This window comes from Suillus subaureus, assembly GCF_016647635.1.
Source record: "Suillus subaureus strain MN1 chromosome Unknown BJ212scaffold_19, whole genome shotgun sequence".
Classification (NCBI taxonomy): Eukaryota; Fungi; Basidiomycota; class Agaricomycetes; order Boletales; family Suillaceae; genus Suillus; species Suillus subaureus.
Genome location: NW_024538575.1, coordinates 352,395 through 370,502, shown reverse-complemented (window position 1 = coordinate 370,502; position 18,108 = coordinate 352,395). Strand labels below are relative to the sequence as shown.

At 45.2% G+C, this 18,108-nt stretch overlaps 4 protein-coding genes across 4 annotated transcripts; 1 reads left to right on the top strand and 3 right to left on the bottom strand.

Moving 5' to 3' along the window:
* Positions 1–213: 213 nt before the first annotated feature.
* On the bottom strand, positions 214–1,157 carry BJ212DRAFT_1481654 (uncharacterized protein; the record flags this gene model as incomplete). Its single annotated transcript, XM_041340299.1, has 4 exons — positions 214–231; positions 288–536; positions 630–829; positions 896–1,157. The coding sequence occupies 4 exons, from the start codon at positions 1,155–1,157 to the stop codon at positions 214–216; spliced, it is 729 nt and encodes a 242-aa protein (XP_041192263.1).
* Positions 1,158–6,389: 5,232 nt separating this feature from the next.
* On the top strand, positions 6,390–6,855 carry BJ212DRAFT_1300301 (uncharacterized protein; the record flags this gene model as incomplete). Its single annotated transcript, XM_041332968.1, has 3 exons — positions 6,390–6,449; positions 6,475–6,724; positions 6,791–6,855. 3 exons carry the CDS (start codon positions 6,390–6,392, stop codon positions 6,853–6,855), a joined length of 375 nt encoding a protein of 124 aa, XP_041192262.1.
* A 1,530-nt stretch (positions 6,856–8,385) lies between these two features.
* BJ212DRAFT_1481651 (kinase-like domain-containing protein) lies at positions 8,386–9,051 on the bottom strand (the record flags this gene model as incomplete). The annotated part of the gene is made up of 2 exons (XM_041340298.1): positions 8,386–8,709; positions 8,764–9,051. The coding sequence occupies 2 exons, from the start codon at positions 9,049–9,051 to the stop codon at positions 8,386–8,388; spliced, it is 612 nt and encodes a 203-aa protein (XP_041192261.1).
* Positions 9,052–14,859: 5,808 nt separating this feature from the next.
* Positions 14,860–16,831, bottom strand: BJ212DRAFT_257713 (uncharacterized protein). The gene is made up of 16 exons (XM_041342762.1): positions 16,575–16,831; positions 16,510–16,519; positions 16,441–16,460; positions 16,361–16,393; positions 16,217–16,313; positions 16,139–16,167; positions 16,057–16,084; positions 15,977–16,009; positions 15,850–15,926; positions 15,736–15,799; positions 15,613–15,687; positions 15,453–15,563; positions 15,362–15,402; positions 15,284–15,309; positions 15,033–15,232; positions 14,860–14,973 (listed from the first exon to the last, which is right to left on the bottom strand). Exons 1-15 carry the CDS (start codon positions 16,611–16,613, stop codon positions 15,049–15,051), a joined length of 867 nt encoding a protein of 288 aa, XP_041192260.1. The 5' UTR covers positions 16,614–16,831; the 3' UTR covers positions 14,860–14,973; positions 15,033–15,048.
* Between the last annotated feature and the right edge of the window lie 1,277 nt (positions 16,832–18,108).

Below are 18,108 nucleotides of genomic sequence, written 5' to 3'. Positions count from 1 at the left end.
AGCATACAAATGAGAACTGACAGTGGCTCTGGTGGCCAAACAAGGAAGGATAATGAAAATTTTAATCAATGAGGGTCCTCAGGTTGCATAGCTTGGCTTTGTTTCTTCAGTTCTGAGAGCACATTCAAAAGGTCCATGCTTTCTGGAATATTTTTTGTCATCAAGCAAAAAGAGGAATCAGCGAGTAGGGAGTGGGGTGATGGCATATCATGTTCACATATTTGAGGGAGGCTGCAGTTTGAGGGGTCAGAAACATAGTCACAAATGGATGAGTGATAGATATTCACAGGGAGAGTGCTGTCTGTAGGGATATCCATGACAGACCATAGTTGTATCAGCATTGTTTGCACATCTCTGCCTAAACCAGGGCTAAAAAGTGACAAGATTTGTGCGATGGGAAGAGGGTCTGTGAGGGCAGCAACAATGGACAAGTGAATGTAAGCCCACTTGGGGTTGGCACATGTGGAGAGGATACAATCATATAACTTGTACACCTCTGTTCCTGGCAGCAGTTCACTCGTTAGCTTGAGCATCAGCTACAGCCAACCATGGGGATCATTGTCTTCATCATCAATAATAAACTTTATCATCATAGATGCCACGATGAAATGCCTGCCCACTTGACTCACCAGCTTCACAAGATCATCTTTCAATGGCTGAGGGAAATCAGTATGGCAATTTGCCAGCTCTGTGAAGGAATGCTGCAAGAAAATGTAGATGTCTTTGTCAACATCAGTGCCATCGAGCGAGATGATGGTAGTAACACTCTCCCCAGAAGTTTTCATGGGTATTTCACACAACAACAGCTGCACCTCCCTGTTCTGAAAGGCTTTGCAGATATGCGATTCCAAGCAACTTGTGAGTAGAATGTGTGTCACAGGTAGATTAGGCTCACAAAGAGCCCATGCAAGGGAAAGGATCAGATCAGTAAGCTCAGGTTTGGATGTGCATTCATCAAGAGCATTGACAACAAATGTCAGAGGTGGACACCTGCGCAATCTAAGTTGAAGATTGTGAAGAGGTTGGAGAAAGAGAGCCTCCATTTGATCGGAGAGAGACTTGTCTGGATCTAATAGAGTGGGATTGTCACAGATAACTCTGTTAACATCCTTCCAGATGCTGGGAAAATTGGCAGCAAGTTGATAGACAAGAGTCATGAAAAAATACCCAGCTGTGCAACATTTCATGTGCTTGCGCAAGAAAAAGAATGTTCCTCCAAGCTGCTTTTCAACATTAGTCTCCTCTGTCACTTTTAGACCTCTCATTCTCTCAGCTATAGTGAATGCAACAGCAGACTTTCCAATGCCTGCTGTGCCATGCAGCCAAATGAGTCAATTCTTCTCTGGGTTATCTAGCAATTTGTATATGTAGGTGAGGAGGTCCACCTGGGTCCCTCCCAAACATTTCAGATGGGGCTGACGCTCTCAGGAGTTGTATTCAGCACCACTGACAGCAACCTGGGACAGCCTCCCCCAAGTTCCTTGAAGAACTGTCAAAAAGGTCAAAAAGTGAGAGAGGAACAAGAGTGAGAAAAACTGACATTGTTCCTCACTCATTCATGAAGGTTGTGATATGCATGATGAGATGGACAATTTTAGAGTACTAGCTGGGTGTGATTAGGAATCATTTGGACAATATTTATCTTGAGGGACGACATACAAAGATTTGAATCAAAGTGTGGATTTGTTGGAGTCGATGTAAGTTGTCAATAGTCCTGAAGGGCGATGGAGATGGGATGGAAAGCTTGCTTGATGATGATGGGTGATACAGTTCAAGGACAAGTGCTGGGTGTCGGGCACTCATCTGGTTGCAGAAGGCCACCCATGAGGTTGCTGTGAAGTTAACTCCTTGTAAATAAAAGCCTGTAAATTGCAATAGCCTTGTCTGTGTTTGAATTCCATCTCAACTCCTACATCAAAGTCTTATCAGTCATATGTATGTATAATTCAAAACACTGCATTTCAGCTTCAGCACTATAGTAGTAGAACTACACCACCTTGTGTGCAGAGCAAGGTCATGTTGGATGGATGATTATCTGTCAGTCACCTGATGAACATCCTGTGTAATCACATGAGATAAAATATTCATCATAAAAAAACAAGTAACTGTCATATCTGCATATCTGGATCTCAGATCCAATCCTTATCTCATCTCAGATCCAATCCACATCTTATCTCCCTCCAACATCTCATCATCCATTCTGTCCACTCATCCAGTCTGGTCCACAATTCATCCAAATCCACAACCAGTGCTTGTCTCTTTTCGGTAATCCCCTAACTCTGGCATTTCAGTTATCTGTATATCCATCCTGCTCCCTGATCTGTTACCTATGCTTCATTTCTGTTTCATTATTTGTGATCTGTTTCTACTTACCAATAGACCATCCATATGCTTCATACATAGCCTCGGACTCTGCTGATTGATCATTCCATTAGATACCTATAGTATATAACCTCCTGTAACTCTCTGTAGTACCTCAGTTCGAATATCAACTTAGTTCTGCTCATTCCTGTCCTCCAGACCTGAGTACCGCTACTCTTGTCACCCTCTGAGACTTAGGATTGATTCCTATAGTCTATCCACATCCGCCTCTGTCTACAACAGCCATTACCGCTAGTTTCTAGTCTGGACTTGTCCGGATTAGTCTTATGATACTTATCCCTCATCAGGAAGTCATCTGGATTCACTATGCTACCCATCTGACCCTCCGGATGTGTTAGTCTTGCCTTCCTGAAATAAGGGGCAATACTTGAGTAAGGGGCACAGCGCACAAGCTGAGGCCGAAGCCCTTAGGATCCATTAACCCTTGAGTACAACCTTAACAGTAACCTAGATCTAAAATCTAGAAACTCAAAACTGTAGCAATTACAGAATTCCAAAGCCTATCAGCCACAGCCAATTGCCTGCACATCAGAGCAAGGTCAGAAGTTCACAATGCAAACCCCCAGTACTATATATGCATGGTACCTACTTGCCCCACTTGGTACAGGCTTCCATTCCTAACAGAGCCAAACATCTGAGTCACAGTTAGTGTTACTGTGGCTCCAGTTTATTATTGGTTACAGCCATGGCGACAGCTGTGTTTAACTGAGCTGGACACATGACTTTGGCTTATGTAATATACAGCTCAGCCTAGCCAAAGTAGCCGTGGTTTATGGCTGGTTAAGAGCTTCAAGCCAGCTCTGCACTTCAAATAAAATATGCTGCTCCTTTGTTCAACTAGCTTGAATTAATATGAGTGAGGGAGAGTATGTTCTGGAAGACATTTTGTAAGCACTCATCCAGGGATCCAATGAGCTGCCCTCGTGCATACAGTTTCGCAACCTCAAGAACAGATTTGAAGATGTGGAGGCAGCATGATGCAGAGTTCGAGTTACAAATAGGAGCAAAAGACATAGAGGAGCAACAACACAGCAGCAAGAGGGCAAAATGATAAAGGTAAGTGGAAACTATGTAGTGGTACACAATTGTGATAGTAATGAAGGAGGTTGAAAAAATGTCAGCCAAAGAGAGCAGGAACATCAGGAATACCATCACACTCATCTCCTGTGATGGCTTTGAGAAGGTCATCATACATGGAATCATGGCTGCTGTTGGTGGTACTTCTAGCAGATGACAAAGATTCGTCCTGGTGCACATCATCTGACTCCAGTGAGCACTGTATTTGAGTATGATACTCCATTTCCTGTTCCAATGCTGCCTAGCCCTTCATGAAGTTGAGTTGCTCTTTCTTCAGCATAAACTTGAGCATCTGTAAAATCTCCATCATAGCAGGGCTGAGGTGATTGCATTTTGTTGTACATGTCTCACTGCTTGATGACAAAATACATTCGCAGGGAATGGCAGAGGCCTGTATTGGCAGATAATCCATTGCAAGGCTGTAGGTAGTGGGAGAAAGAGTTCTCAAGCTCTGGTCAATGTGTGATCAATAATGATTAGAAGTAGGTGACTAAATATAAAAAAACATACATTCCAAAATGTGAGTGGGTCAGTTCCTTGAGGGCTGATATGGGATGTACTGTATGCATTGAATTCCTCCTTGATCATTTGAACACTGAGGTTGTGATGTGGCAGCAAGTTGATATTGGGAATACCATAAATTTGTGCACCCAAGGTTGCAGTGTGTGGTTGGTGAGCAGGTAATTCTGCTGGTGGACATTGAGTAGAGCGAGCTCTGTTCTCCCACAGCTGTAGGATACATTAGCAGGAAGACACACTGTTTGAGTCAAGGTAGACATACCAGCCGCATGATAGAGTCCCTGGCAGTATGAGCACGCTCTTCACTCCAGTGACCATCAATCCACAATAAATGCAAGCTAGGGTCAACAACTATACAAAACATCATGAGATATCAAATTGTATCAAGAGTTGAGACTGAACTCACACATTGCAATTGTGTACATGTTCGTCTGGCTCATCTTGTGACCATACTTCTCTGCCCAGCTTAAGCCTACTGCAATCATAGGTGCACAGTGTGTAATGATCTGGGCCATCCCTCCTCACCACTCCATCAAACATTCTAAAGCAGTGACTGCACCACTCAGCATCAGGGTACTTTCACTAGACATTGATTGCTGGAAAGCATGGGGCACCTGATATAGATTAGAGCACATCATGGGCTTCAGTGATATCAATGCAAACCTCTAAAATCACTTCAAGGTCTTGCAAGACCATCCACTCCATTGGACCCAACCTGAATTCAAATAAGCTAGTTTGAGTTGCAAGGTGGCAATCAATAGCCTGGGACACTGTGAGTTTGCAATGAATGACATGTGAGACAAAATATTACTGGGTGAAGTGTTCGGAGATGGTTGAGCATGACATATGTTGAATCCCATCAAGTAGGCTTGTCACATAGAAGCTCGACAACTGGAAGCTTTCCTCCTGGGAACAAATTTTCTTGGTTGCCAACCGAGATAGCATTCTGAAAGGCTTCGTGTCGTTGCCCCAATGCACAAATCACACGCACAATTTTCTTACCCTGCTTGACAGGTTGAAGTTGCAGAGCTTGCAAATACTCCTCCCTTTTGATGGAAGTACTGCAAGCTTGCCACTCGGCAGGCACTATTGCAAGATCCACAGAATGGTAGCTGTCCATGATGTGTGGGAAACATGGGATGTGGCGATCAACGGGATCAAACTCAATACCACACTCCAATAGCAGACAAGAAAGTTTGGCCATGCAAGTCCAATTATTTCCTGCATTATCTAAAATAAAATGACCAATCTATACCAAATCAGAAAATGTTACATGGTGCACATAATGACTGACCTTGTCTGTCACCACCACGTGATCCAGAAGCCCTAATATGACTGTGGCAAGTGACACCCTGTCATGAGAACCAGGAATATAGCTAAAGGCTATAAGGCTGGCCTTCAAAACAAGCTTTGATGCTTGTAGGACGATCCAGTGAGCCGTCAATGCAATGAATGGACAGTGGTTTGGGTCTGACCAGAGGTCAGTGGTGCATGATATCTTTCCTTCTGCATTCTGACAGAACAAATGAACAAATGATAATTGGCAAGATCAAACAGTGATACACTTACAGCCAGATCTTGTTTTAAAATGTCGAAATATTGATACCATGCTTTGACTATTAACTCGCATAGTTTTGTGTGATGAGGAATGTTGCACTCCCATAGGTCTTTCCATAGGAGTCGAAGTAAGCATCAGAACTCAGGGCACTCCATTAAATTCATTGCCTAGAGACAATTATTAATAACAATTGTAGAGAATAAATAAGTACTCACTTGGTCGTCGGCTACAATGAACTTGACAAGTTGCCTGTGCATCTCCTCAATGGTGAAGTCTGGTATCTCATCTGCTGGTGCCGACCTTCCTGTCCTAGTTTGTGAAGCAAGACCACTGCTGGGGGGGAGCCAAATGACTTGAGAGACTTATCTGGGTTCTGATCAAGCTCTTGGCCTATCAGTGCGAGAGTCCACCCTATATCAAGAAGGTCGCGAATTTCCTTCACCCCAACTTTCAGTTTGTGTTGCTCAAGGGTGGTTATATAAGCCTGCAGGTGAAATTTGAGCAGATGACTGCGAAGAGTGCCTGTGGTGGTTGACAAGCCATATTTAGCAACATTGTATGATGGATCTTCTTGCTGTATGTCCCTAGCAAAGGACATGAGAAAGAGCAACATAAAAGACTTAGAGATAGTACTCACACACAGGGTGTACATATGTGCTGCCCCAATGTTATGTCTTTCATGAAAAAATGGTGCACCTCCAATCCTAGCTGTTTTACTCAATGCCCCATTGCCAAGGGATTGGATTGTGTTGTATCAGCACCTGTGTGCATTTGAAGTGGGCTGGGGCCTGTGCAGGCTGCTTTTACCAGGGTTAGTAGGCCTCCATCCTCCTCTTCATTGACATCAACAACAATGTCCAGATTGATGAACTCACCATCATCTGCCACATTGCTACAACCAGCCCTAGGAGCTGTACTCTCTTGATGCCTTGTAGTAGGCCATCAAGTTCTGCAAGGGTTCTGGAGAGTTGCAGTCACTGCAACATGAGGAGCAGCAGCGAGGGAGGTTGCAATGGGGGGAGCCACAGCAGCAGGGGATGAAGTCTGGGGTGCGTTTACTGGGGGAGCTACAGCAGCAGGAGATAAAGTCTGGGGTGCATTTATGGGGGAAACTATGGCAGCAAGGGATGAAGCCTTGGGTGCATTTTGAGGACATTGATGAAGTGGCATTGTTGTGTTGGGAGTCTAGTGAGGGATTTACTGTTCTATATATATTGTTGTTCTGTGAGCCCCAGAACATGTGAATGCACACAGCACTGACTCACCTGATGGTAATGCAGCAGCCTGCAGGCATGAACAATAAGGCTGCCTACACATAATTGCATCTCCTGCCAGCAGCCACCAGTTAGCAACATAATATGTGGCTAGAACCTTGAGGAGATTTTTCAACCCTAAAATGTTGTGCAGTTTTGATTGTATGAATTAGCCACTAGGAGCCCACTATATGAGAAAGACCATACCTGCATCATGCTGCAGCCTGCATGCAATAGAAGATGGAGATTTCCAATCATTGAGCATCATGTGATCATGAGAGTTGAAGGGACATGCTTACAAGTTACAAAGCCCAACATTGACATGGGGTCGCTTTGTGCATCTGCAATTTGGAAAGCTTTTCTGTACTGCCTGTGGTGAGATACAAAAATGACAGCTTATATCATCAGGGCAAACAAAAAAAAGTGATCATGTGACTTTTAATAAACTCAGTACCTGTGGGCTGCAGGCTGTAGTATAGCATACAGCCTCTGTAGAGCCACGTTTTTGTCGTTCTCACCCCAATCCCTATGCAACATGATGATAAATGACATACATACACAAACTCAGATCTACATACAACATTTGCTCAAGTCATGGGTACCAAAAGAGTGAAAGATTGAATGGTATAGTGCAAAACTAAATCTTTTTACAATGTGGTGTCTTGGCAGCAGTTACAGGCATGGGGCGACCATTGTGTGGGCACAGACTTGAAGGCTTGAGTTAGCAAGTGTGCAAAGAATCAATGCAAAGTACTCACATATGACAAGTTGATCTGCAGAGAGGTGTTGTCTTCAGTCGACATGGAGTGTCCTCCTGGCCCACTGAGTGATCTTTGGGGGATGTAGGGGGATGTGTGACGAGAGGATCAGGCTGACCAAAATCCAGCGGGCACATGACTGGTGCAGGTACTGTGGCACGAGCTTGGTGGAGCAATGATTGAAGATACTCATAATCAGGATCTTCTGAGAATGCGAGATTGCACAAGTAAATGAGCATAGTTGTGATCTCAGAAGGAATGCCAAGGCATAAAACTTCAATGGTAGTGTCTACCTTGCATGCCAGTATGGAAGAGCTGGGGAGGTTCTCATGTTCAGTACTGAACCATGGAAGGGAACCACATAAGAAATAAATCAACATGTATATGAGTGACTCCAGATCATCACGATGACCAGGCACAACCCCCAGGTGATTATTGATTGACACAAATGCAGGAGTGCTGGTAAGATGTCCACCATGTGTTACGGTAAACCGTAGGTCGACTAGGATAAGCGCGACAATAGACACTCGATAAGAGTGACGTCTAGAGTCGGGTCGTAACCTCACAAATGTAAGGCTTCTTTAAGACAAGTCAGAGAGAGTGTCTCTGTCTTGAATATCGATGCAGACGCTTAAGATTGGGGGTCTTAAGCGAAGGATGTTCTGGGTAAAACCTAGTAGATTAAAGTGAAGTCTAACTAAGTACAAGACCCCGCTTATATAGGTAAGGCCTGCTTTAGGGCCGGTACGTATACGTCATCGAGACGAGTCAGAGATAAGGAAATGACGTCAATGGTACGTATACGTCATCGAGACGAGTCAGAGATAAGGAAATGACGTCAGCTAACGATGGCACGAGGCGGTCGCACTGTGATACACAGGTAAGTAAAAGAAAGGAATAATCTAGTGATGGCACGGTTAGGTGCGGTCATGACGTAATACAGAGGAAGATGCGAGAGAAAATGATAGGGGGCAACCGTTACTGTAACACCATGGTGAAATGGCATGTGGGCTTGGGCGGCAGTATTCCAGTACTCCTTGGCAATACCAAAATCAACAATAAAAACAGTTTGCTGCAAATCACCTCGACCAACAAGGGTATTTTGTGGTTTGATATTGCCATGAATGTAGTTGTGCGAATGGATATGCTCCAGAGACAAGAGCTGGGAAATAAATTAGCATCTGCCAATGCCAGGACCCACCATAAACCAACTTACCAATTGGTCTCCAATATTCAGGATGGTATGAAGGGTGAATTTTCGATTTTGCACAAGGAAGAGATCATGTAAAGATGGTCCGAGGAGGTCGAGGACAAGGGCGTCAAATGTTGCCTCTCTACCAAACCACTCAACATGTGGGATCCCAGCTCCACCTTCAAGTTGCTTCAAAATGCAATATTCATGCTCCAAAGAAGATGAGTTGTTGACAAGAGGCTTGAGTTTGATGGCAAGATCATCATCATTGATGATGTTTTGTGCATGGTACACAACACCTAGTATGTGCATTGTGCACCCAATTTCAAAAAAAAACCATGTACAACAACGTATTATTTACCATATGAGCCAGATCCTAGCATGTCTCCTACCCTAAATCTGCCATCAACTCAGGCAGGGACCTTGTTCATAGTACAGTAAGATATTAGAATTGTTAGACAGGAAAATGACAGATTCTGACAGATGAGGTCGCATGCACATTGGGATCAAGTTGGCTGAAGCAAGTTTCATCCAGCTCAAGCCGGCTCAAGCTGCCTTTCACACATAATGGGCTTAAGGTTGGTTCACATGGCTGGCTGACGTGAACCGAACCAAAAAATTATGTGAGCCCGTCTATTACTAACCAAACTGCCGCATAACCAATAAAAGCCGAAGCCGAACCAGCCATAGCCGAGCCACCTCAGCACTAGTCGCAGTACTAGTGGCGGCCTTTGGAGATGAAGCGAAGAAGAAAATTAAATGTGTCAGGGGAAAGAGACCAATTTAATCTTTGAGTAGGAGATACAGGAGGGAGTGTCATTTGCTGAGGGTAGTGATAGTAAATGTCTGGAATCGCGGTGAAAGATAATTCTAAGGAGGATAAACAAATCTTCGTGGGTTCAATCGATAAGCTATAGAGGATTTGGAGTTTTGTGTGGGAAGGGCTGGTTTGCTTGGCCGAGACCGGTTCCGAATACCGACTGAGGCGGGTCACAATTTCAGTTTTTGCCCATTCTGTCTATGGTGCGCGTCACTTAGCCACCACTACTTTTGAACAACGTTCTCACCCCCTTGAAAAAAAATCTGATTTTTATTTCCTCTTGTAAAAATGATCCTTTCAATGAGTAGAGTAAAGCTACAAGAGGAATTTTTGATTGAATCAAATCTGAGCGAGTTTTTTAAAAACAAAAGGGATGATTTGGCCACCTAAAGTACTATGACTCCCCATCAATCGAAAATGCGAGCCAATGTCTCCGGAATACGTCTGTGAGACTTGTACTTTGTAGAGCTGAATTGCTTAACCTGAAACTGGGCATCCTTTGTGCTCAGACCCGTCCGATATCAGCTCTATTGGGTTAAGCTCCCTGCCACTGAGTTTGGACGGCTCCGATGTTTGTTCCTGCAACTCGGAATAGGTTTGTGTGGGGGTGGCTTGAAGAGTGGAGTTACTGTGCTCGGCAGTTGGAGCTGACCATCGCGCGACCCTAGCGTGAGCGGCTGCTACCTTTCTGTGGTTCTTGGGCATCAGAGACTGGTAAAAACAACATCTGCACCGATAAATTGTCGTTGTCTACTGTAGCGCTACATGTTTCAAACTAATATCGAAGCATCCGTTGGAGTTGCACGCGCAGAACTACGTAGGGTTAGGGTTTAAATTTTTCTCAGACCGATTTGGCCACTGTTCAAAGGTAGTGGTGGCTAAGTGACGCGCACCATAACTCCTGCTCCCTGCACAGGTTCAGGAATCTGTTGGTATGACACAAGGTGCCGACCCCCAATCAGTGGACATGGTACCTCAGGATGCCCGTGATGGTATGACGGATAAGATGAATCCACTTTTTGAACCTGCGAGATCAGTAGCGTCCGCAGGTCAAAATGCACCAGCAGCTCTCGATCATATGGACAATATGGAGACTACATATCTTCAACCCCTCAGGATATTCGACACTGTCATCGGGAAGGTCGCGGGGGTACGACCTCTTTTCCTCATCAGAACTGAACTAATACCGTTCCACAGGTACATCAGCATGCAAAGATGGCATTGGGTGTGCATCTAAAGTACGTTTGATTTCGCTCTTATTTATATTTACTGCTCAGTTATTCTGTGTGCAGATTATTCTCGCTCAAGCGGATCACGATGAAGCGATACTCAGCCTTCTCAAGAAGTTGGGTCAAGTGTACGACTTCGTAATACAAGATGACACGCTTCACCAGATCTCGTCGATGAGCACTATTTTTGGATAGATCTCTCTGCATACTCTTGAATGTGTCCATTTCATCAGGGATTATTTGGAGAAAAAAAATTTAGTCAGTCTCCAACAAGCCGTTACACTTCGCAGTTTTTCAGTCTTATCACAGGGAAGAGAATGTCATTTCGGAAACAGACGATACCATACGACAGTATAATAATATGTTTGATGCGCTCATGCAAACTCTTCTGGGACCAAGTTGCTCGCGACGTAGCCATCTATGTCCATCGTACAAGTAAGAATTCGGACGTGCTCCTGACTCAAGATCTATTAATACTTCTTCAGGCGAAATACTGGACCTCAGCGGTATGGCTTATGCACAGGGTGCAGGACTAGATACTAGGAAGCGAGACCTACCGAGGACACGCACGGACACTCTCCAAGATCATGGGATGGATCAACAATAGCAAAGATGATGTTCCACGCGTGCTATGGCTATCTGGCTCTGCTGGGATGGGTAAATCAGCCACTGTTCACACAATCGCTAGCTCGTTCATCAGGGCGGGTGGGCTTAGTTCTTGTCACTGCTTCGACTGAAACATGGACCATTGCCATAAAATAGTTTTCTCCACTATCGTGCGCGACCTGGCCGCCCGTCGTCCGGAGATGAGACGAGCGTCAGCTGATGCAGTCCACAATGCAAATGCGCTCAAGACTACAGCGGATGTCGTACAGCAGTGGCAGAAGATTATTATGGAACCGCTAGGGAAGCTTTCTGAGTCACCCGTGGGGCCTGTCGTGGTCGTCATCGACGCACCGGTCGAAAGTGGCAAAGTAGCGGAGATACGTAGCGACCTTCTACCCATTCTTGTGGGTAAAATTCAAGACCCAATTATCACCCACATCACAAACCTCCCGAACAACTTCCGGATCATCATTTCCTCTCGCCCGCTCCACGATATAGAAGCAGAACTTACAGGTACTCGACATATTGAACAGATATCCATGGACGACATTCCACGAGCCACCGTGGAAGGTGACATCCACGCTTACATATCGAACGAGCTGGAAGGGCTTTCTGATTTTGGGGGTAGAGAGCACGCAGCGCTCACTGAGAAAGCCGATTGCCTTTTCGAGTGGGCACGTCTTGCTTGTAAACTCATCAAAGCACCCCCTCCTGGCTTATCACCAATCGAGCCCTTCGATACTGTGGTGTCCCGCAATCCCGCTGAGCAGGGTAACTTGTTGTATGATATGTATTAGTCCATTTTGACAGAGATCATGCGAGTGGACAAATCTACACATTCCGCGTCTCAGCACAAACAGCCAATGAGATTTCATTCCGTGATGGGTTAAATCCTTGGCACATCTGAACTCCTCCCCAAGTTGGAGTCCTTGAACGCCAAGTGGCGCTATTTTCCAGACAAAGTCGAGCATTATGAAGTGTAAGTCATGGTCGAACATATGGGATCCCTCCTCAGCGGCACGACAAATTCATCTACCCCCATCCGGCCCCTTCATACATCGTTCCGTGATTTCCTGACGGACCAATCACATAGCGGAGACCTTTTTATTGACGTGTTAAAAGTACAACACGACCTTGCTTTCGCATCACTTCGAACGATGGAACGTGGAGTTTCCTTCAATATCTGTGATCTAAAGTCATCATATCTGAAGATCTCGGGCTGCGAGAACTCATCAAACTCAACTCACGCACTGCACGACACTGCTGAGCTACTCGCAGGCACCGCCCATGATGACCACAGGTGGACGTTCGCTCTTCCGGAACAAGATGGACGGATGATGAGACCAAACCGTCGGCTCTTTTTCTGGATACCACCCGCTTCTCGAAAACCATTTTAAAATCCTCGGACTGCATTAGTGTTACCTAGTGGAGGTCCAGAGCTTGATTTGAGTCGCATGGGACATGGGAGATGCTGGTAGCACTGCTACGAGTGAGTCTCCTGCCTTTTCCGTTCCTCGCAGTTAATAAATTCGGTCATTGTAGCTCTTCATTACAATGATCTTGTTCCAGTTGCGGAGATGCCAGGGACACTTCGTGGAGTACGATATCAAGTGAACAGTTAACCATGGTCTGTCGTATGTATACGTGGCATTGCGGGATAGTTTGAGCGAACAACATGTTAGAAAGGTGACTGGGTAACAGGTTTTTGAGAGCATGGAGCGATCATAGGGCAACGAATGATGTGATCAGAGATGCGGTGGAGCGAAACCAATGGAGAGAAGTGTGTTCTTCCCAGAGTGGATGGAACAAACAGAAGATTGCAGCAACAGCGGGACCGTATTTGGATATTGCTGGGTCGTTTGGCTTCGGTTGCACACAACACACGGGTTTAAATGGTGAGAACTGAGTCAATGGGAAGGAACGTGGTTCGTTGCATACATTACAGCATGTGTAGAGTAACAACAAGAGTGCAATGAGTGTAAGGATATGCGACGCGTGAGGCGTAGAAGAACATGCGAAAATTGAACAAGTGGAAATGAGGAAATGGACGAGCGCAACCGCAATACGAAAGACGATCCTTCATTAAGGAGTATAATATTGGGCACAGACATACCAGATGAAGCTAGTGTGATAATAGGCCCGTCCTCCTTGGAACATCTCCGGTGGGGATGGTGAGTCGAGGACAGGAAGAGCACTGGTATGCAGTCTGCAGGAAACTGTTTGGCCTCTGCATCTTATCTGCATCGAACTCGAATCTCTGTCGGGAAAGTAGGAGACTCTTTGCAATACAGTAATACAGCGGCATTTGCGTTTGCAAATTTCATGCACTCACCTGCAACACAACAACGCAACATTTCGAAAATCGCCTTGGGCGATGAACTTAATTATACATAAACTTCGTAGTTTCAAATTTTGAAGCACATCAGATAAGTCGTTGTTGCACGATGAATGTTCACTAAATTTGAGCCCTTATCACCTGCACACCGTCATTTGCGTCGACTCGAAAATGGCAAACGAACTTCTGCGATCAGTTCGCATTACGAAATTACTAATCGATGACAGACCCTCAATGCCTAACAGTTGTCCTCGCCATCTTCGCCATCATCAGACTCGGATTCCTCAGCTGCCTCCTCGTCAACGTCAGGTTTTCCATTCTCCCTCCATTCTTCAGCCACCTCCCGACAGAGTGTCTTCAGTGGTTTCCGTTCCGCGTCTGGTTTTACCAGCTCGATTCTGTAAGCCTGCATGGCATGAGCAATGGCTCGTTCTTGCTCCTCACGTGCGAGCTTTTTTTTCCTGGAGATGGACTGTGCATGCTTGGCCATGGTGAGATGTGAGTGAAGTTGATTGAAAGGTAATCTTATTCATTGTGCCAGTCAACAGACTTACAAGTCCGAGTCGCACGAAGTGTGCGATTACATATTGAAGCACAACCTTAGCAATGATCGACGATCGCGAAGTCTATCACTCGCTTATCAGTTGATTAGAGACTCTCGAGACATCCTCGACCGGCATTGCTCTGGCAATGCACTCGCTCGTTTGATCACCTGCGGAATACAATTGTATTGTATATAGAGGCTATATACATGTATTGCATCAGTTTCGGAGTCAGATGTCAACATGTCACACATTGGGACCTATAATTGTGAAAATTTAAGAACAAAACATAACATCGCACAAGAATCTACACTCATTTGTACCTATTAATGCTGCCAACACATGGTCCCGTATGAAACCTATGTAAACCACCAAAAAGTTTGATGAAAAAGTGTCGCAGTGGAGTGTTGTGCGAGACAAACGCAAATGACGCTATATTACTGTAAGTGGCTTATTTGAGTGTTAACATGTTGGTCCAAGGCGTGGGTCAATTCTCGCAAGGCTGGACGAAATGTGAAGTGAATTTAAAAAAAGATCAAGTCGCAAACTGCATCTGACGTCGTAAACGCCATAAATATCAATAAATCAGGATATTTGTATTGTCAAAAGACTTGTGCATCGATGTGTTTGTTAGCACAAAGAACGCATACGCCTGGGTAGAGTAGCTCATCACTAAAATACGAAGGACGCGGAAAATGCAAGCTGAAAGAAGCGAGTATTGTCAGCAAGCTCAAATAACAAGCGTTATATGTGCGACTCACAGAACTGTCAGCAGGTCTAAGCTTCATCTGACTCACAAGCTGTCTCACTATCTCTAGGCCGCGCTTGGAATTCATGTGGACGGGATAGCAAGTCCATTGCATTAGTCGATCGGTGGGTGAGCAAGAGCGGTTGCTCCCTGCTTACTTGAAGATTGAATAGTATTCGAGAAGCAAGAACACTGTGCGCAACAATCTGAGGTCTAAATGAGGAATGTGAGCTTTCGACTACCTATATGCTTGACCAGACAAACGTGTTTAACATCTCGCTGTACGAGAGCTAGGGGATCCACTCAGTTCTTTGAGGTTCACGAAATAAATAAAGAACTCACAGGTAACACAAGGATAACGATCACATTGGCTGTAGATATCACTACAGAGGTGTCAGCACGAAATCATTGATAGTGACACCGGCGTTCATACTCGTGATGCCGAACATGTAGAGTAGTCCATCACGATAAATATTTTTCACCAACACACTATGAGAACCCAGATAGTGTCGATATCTCAGAATCGCAGTAGTGGACATGAGAACTAGAAGTGAACTGTCAAGTAAGGAATTTGGGATGAATAGCTGCCTCACCTATTTCGAAGAACATCAAGAGTACATATGGGAAGGCACTACTACGAGCCCCCTCCAACACACAAGGTGGGGTGACTGAAAGGAGATGAATACTAAGAATAAAAGTGAGCCTTGAGACCTCACCTGGTTCTGGGATGTTCCAATTGATGAGAGCGGCACTTAGAATCACACACGTCACCAGGATCACCTGCGCCATATGGGTTAGTGGTGCACAGGGAAATAGAGATATCATTGTACCAAACCAAAGGAAAGAAGAATGATAAGATAAGCTTTTTTTTTGCCAGAGAAGGCGTAGACCCTGGAAATCAATAAACCTGTCGTGCGAGTGTAAATGCATGCTGTAACGTGGTATGCGAAAGCCAACCTTCCGAGGCAATGATGCCCAAGAAATGTAAGCCTGCAAAGTGTTATTGGGGAGTCAGGTCATGAGCTATGTAGACCAACCATTTACAGCATCGTTAAAAGGTGCGCACTATATATTGATGTGAGTTGAAAATGGTGCTGTACAGGTCAAAGGTGTGCTCACATCTTGCGTGCCCCATGTCTTGACAGCGGCTGGCTAGGAATCAGCTTTTGCGGGGTAGCGCGTACTGGCGTATCTTACAGTACGAGGTCATAAGTGCACCAGCAAAAGGTACATATCGTGAAATCGTGAAGGCAATCCGAATGATCCCCCACTTCCGTCCCCAGGCCCACTGGACCTACAAGGAATATCAGCACCGAGGTATGGGTGGCTGATTTGTCTGACTTCAGAGTGTAAGGTGACAAAGTAGTCATAGATCTGGTCATACATCAGAGCTATAATGAGATTGAAGAGACACGACTTACTAGGATTGCTGATGCAGCGACTTTGGAGAGTCGTGAATAACGATAAGATTATCACCAGCTCGACCTCACCGTTAGTGTACTTCAATAATTAGAGACATTAGAGAAAGGCTGGACAAAAAGCACAATTGGATTACCTTGGCTAACTGCAAACCGAAGGTGTCTGAGACTGACATTTTTGAGTGGCACAACAGGTAAATGGAAGTCTGCAGCAAGCGGTTGTCAATAAGTACTATGGTGTGCACTTACAACCGTGACAGTGTTGCTGTTGTAACACGGCTGTGGCCGTTAACGGTAAGTATCAAGGACTGTGAGTGCGCGGTGATGTAGAGCGCTCAGGGTGCCTTGATCATGATACCATGATGCATGAATTACGATGGTTGCAGCAGTGCGTGCGTGATCAGAGCACAGTATCTATGATATAGGTCCTAGGGTGATTCAAATACACCAAATATTGACGTGATGAGTATTTTAAGTCTTTGAGGGCTGCCCAATTCTAAAAGTTCGAGTTCACCTAGGAACCGAGCACCGCCAAGCGTCGCCAAACGTGTCCTAAACGGGACCTGCGCCAACACTTGCTATAGCAAATTATCTACAAGCACGTCCTAAACCTCATGTCGAAAAAAGGTAAAGGACCATCAAACAATCAAATTTTAAAAAGTAACCAGATAGGTTTGTAGCTACTAGGTTCAAACAGAGGTGGTTCCACCAGTTTGGGTAGGTTCGTGGAGAGTCAGCCGCATGATGACAGTGACTGACCTTCGCTGCCATTTCGCAGTTGCCGCCTTTGTCGGGATAATGTACGATTGAGGTGAGTAAGACCAAGTATCTAAAGACCACTGACATCATTATGGTATTTCTAGGACTTACATTCGTACAGTAGGTAGGTTGATACCATCACAGGGGCAGCTAACTCGCTGAGAAATAGGTTGGACCGAACTGGGTGAGCGGACTCCCACATCAAAAAAACGATATGAAAATACAACTTGTTCACGGCAGGGGCAACGCTGGTCAAAATTTGCTCGAAGTCTTGAAGTCAAAGGAGTCGCACATACCTACTCGCTCGTCGCCGGCATGAACGTGTACTTACAAACCACTGAGCAATTTTTGCCAAATATGCTTACACGCTGGCAGTGCGGTGTTTGTCTGTGAAGTTCGTTCCACATTCGTAAATGCACGGTGTCAGCGGCGGTGCATTCTTATTGTGATGCCAAGTCAGCGCTTCGGCAAGATGATAGAGGGATGCGGGATACTCGGGGATCGGGGTAACCCTGCGAAGTTCCAATGCAATGCAAGGGCATTGCAGTGCAGACATGTAATAGAGTAAAATCGTGAGCATCCTTGTAAATGTGATATTGAAAACGGGCCCACGCTAAGTTGATGAGGGCGACGACACGGTCACGATGGCCAACTGGACACCAGTCCAGAACGAAGTGGAAGTTCTCCATCCCATTGGTCATGTCAGAGACAGTCTTGCCTGTTGGGTATTTAGTAAATCGAGTGTGGCCTGCATATGTGCGTCGAACAGTATCAACTGTCCAGCTGTGTCTAATCCAAATGAATCTGTACTGCGTGGTTGGGCGTTCGAATACAGAAAAATCAGATGATGGGAGGCAGACTAGGTGACCAGGTAAAACCAATTTCAAAGCACGACAATCGAGAGGCGTACCT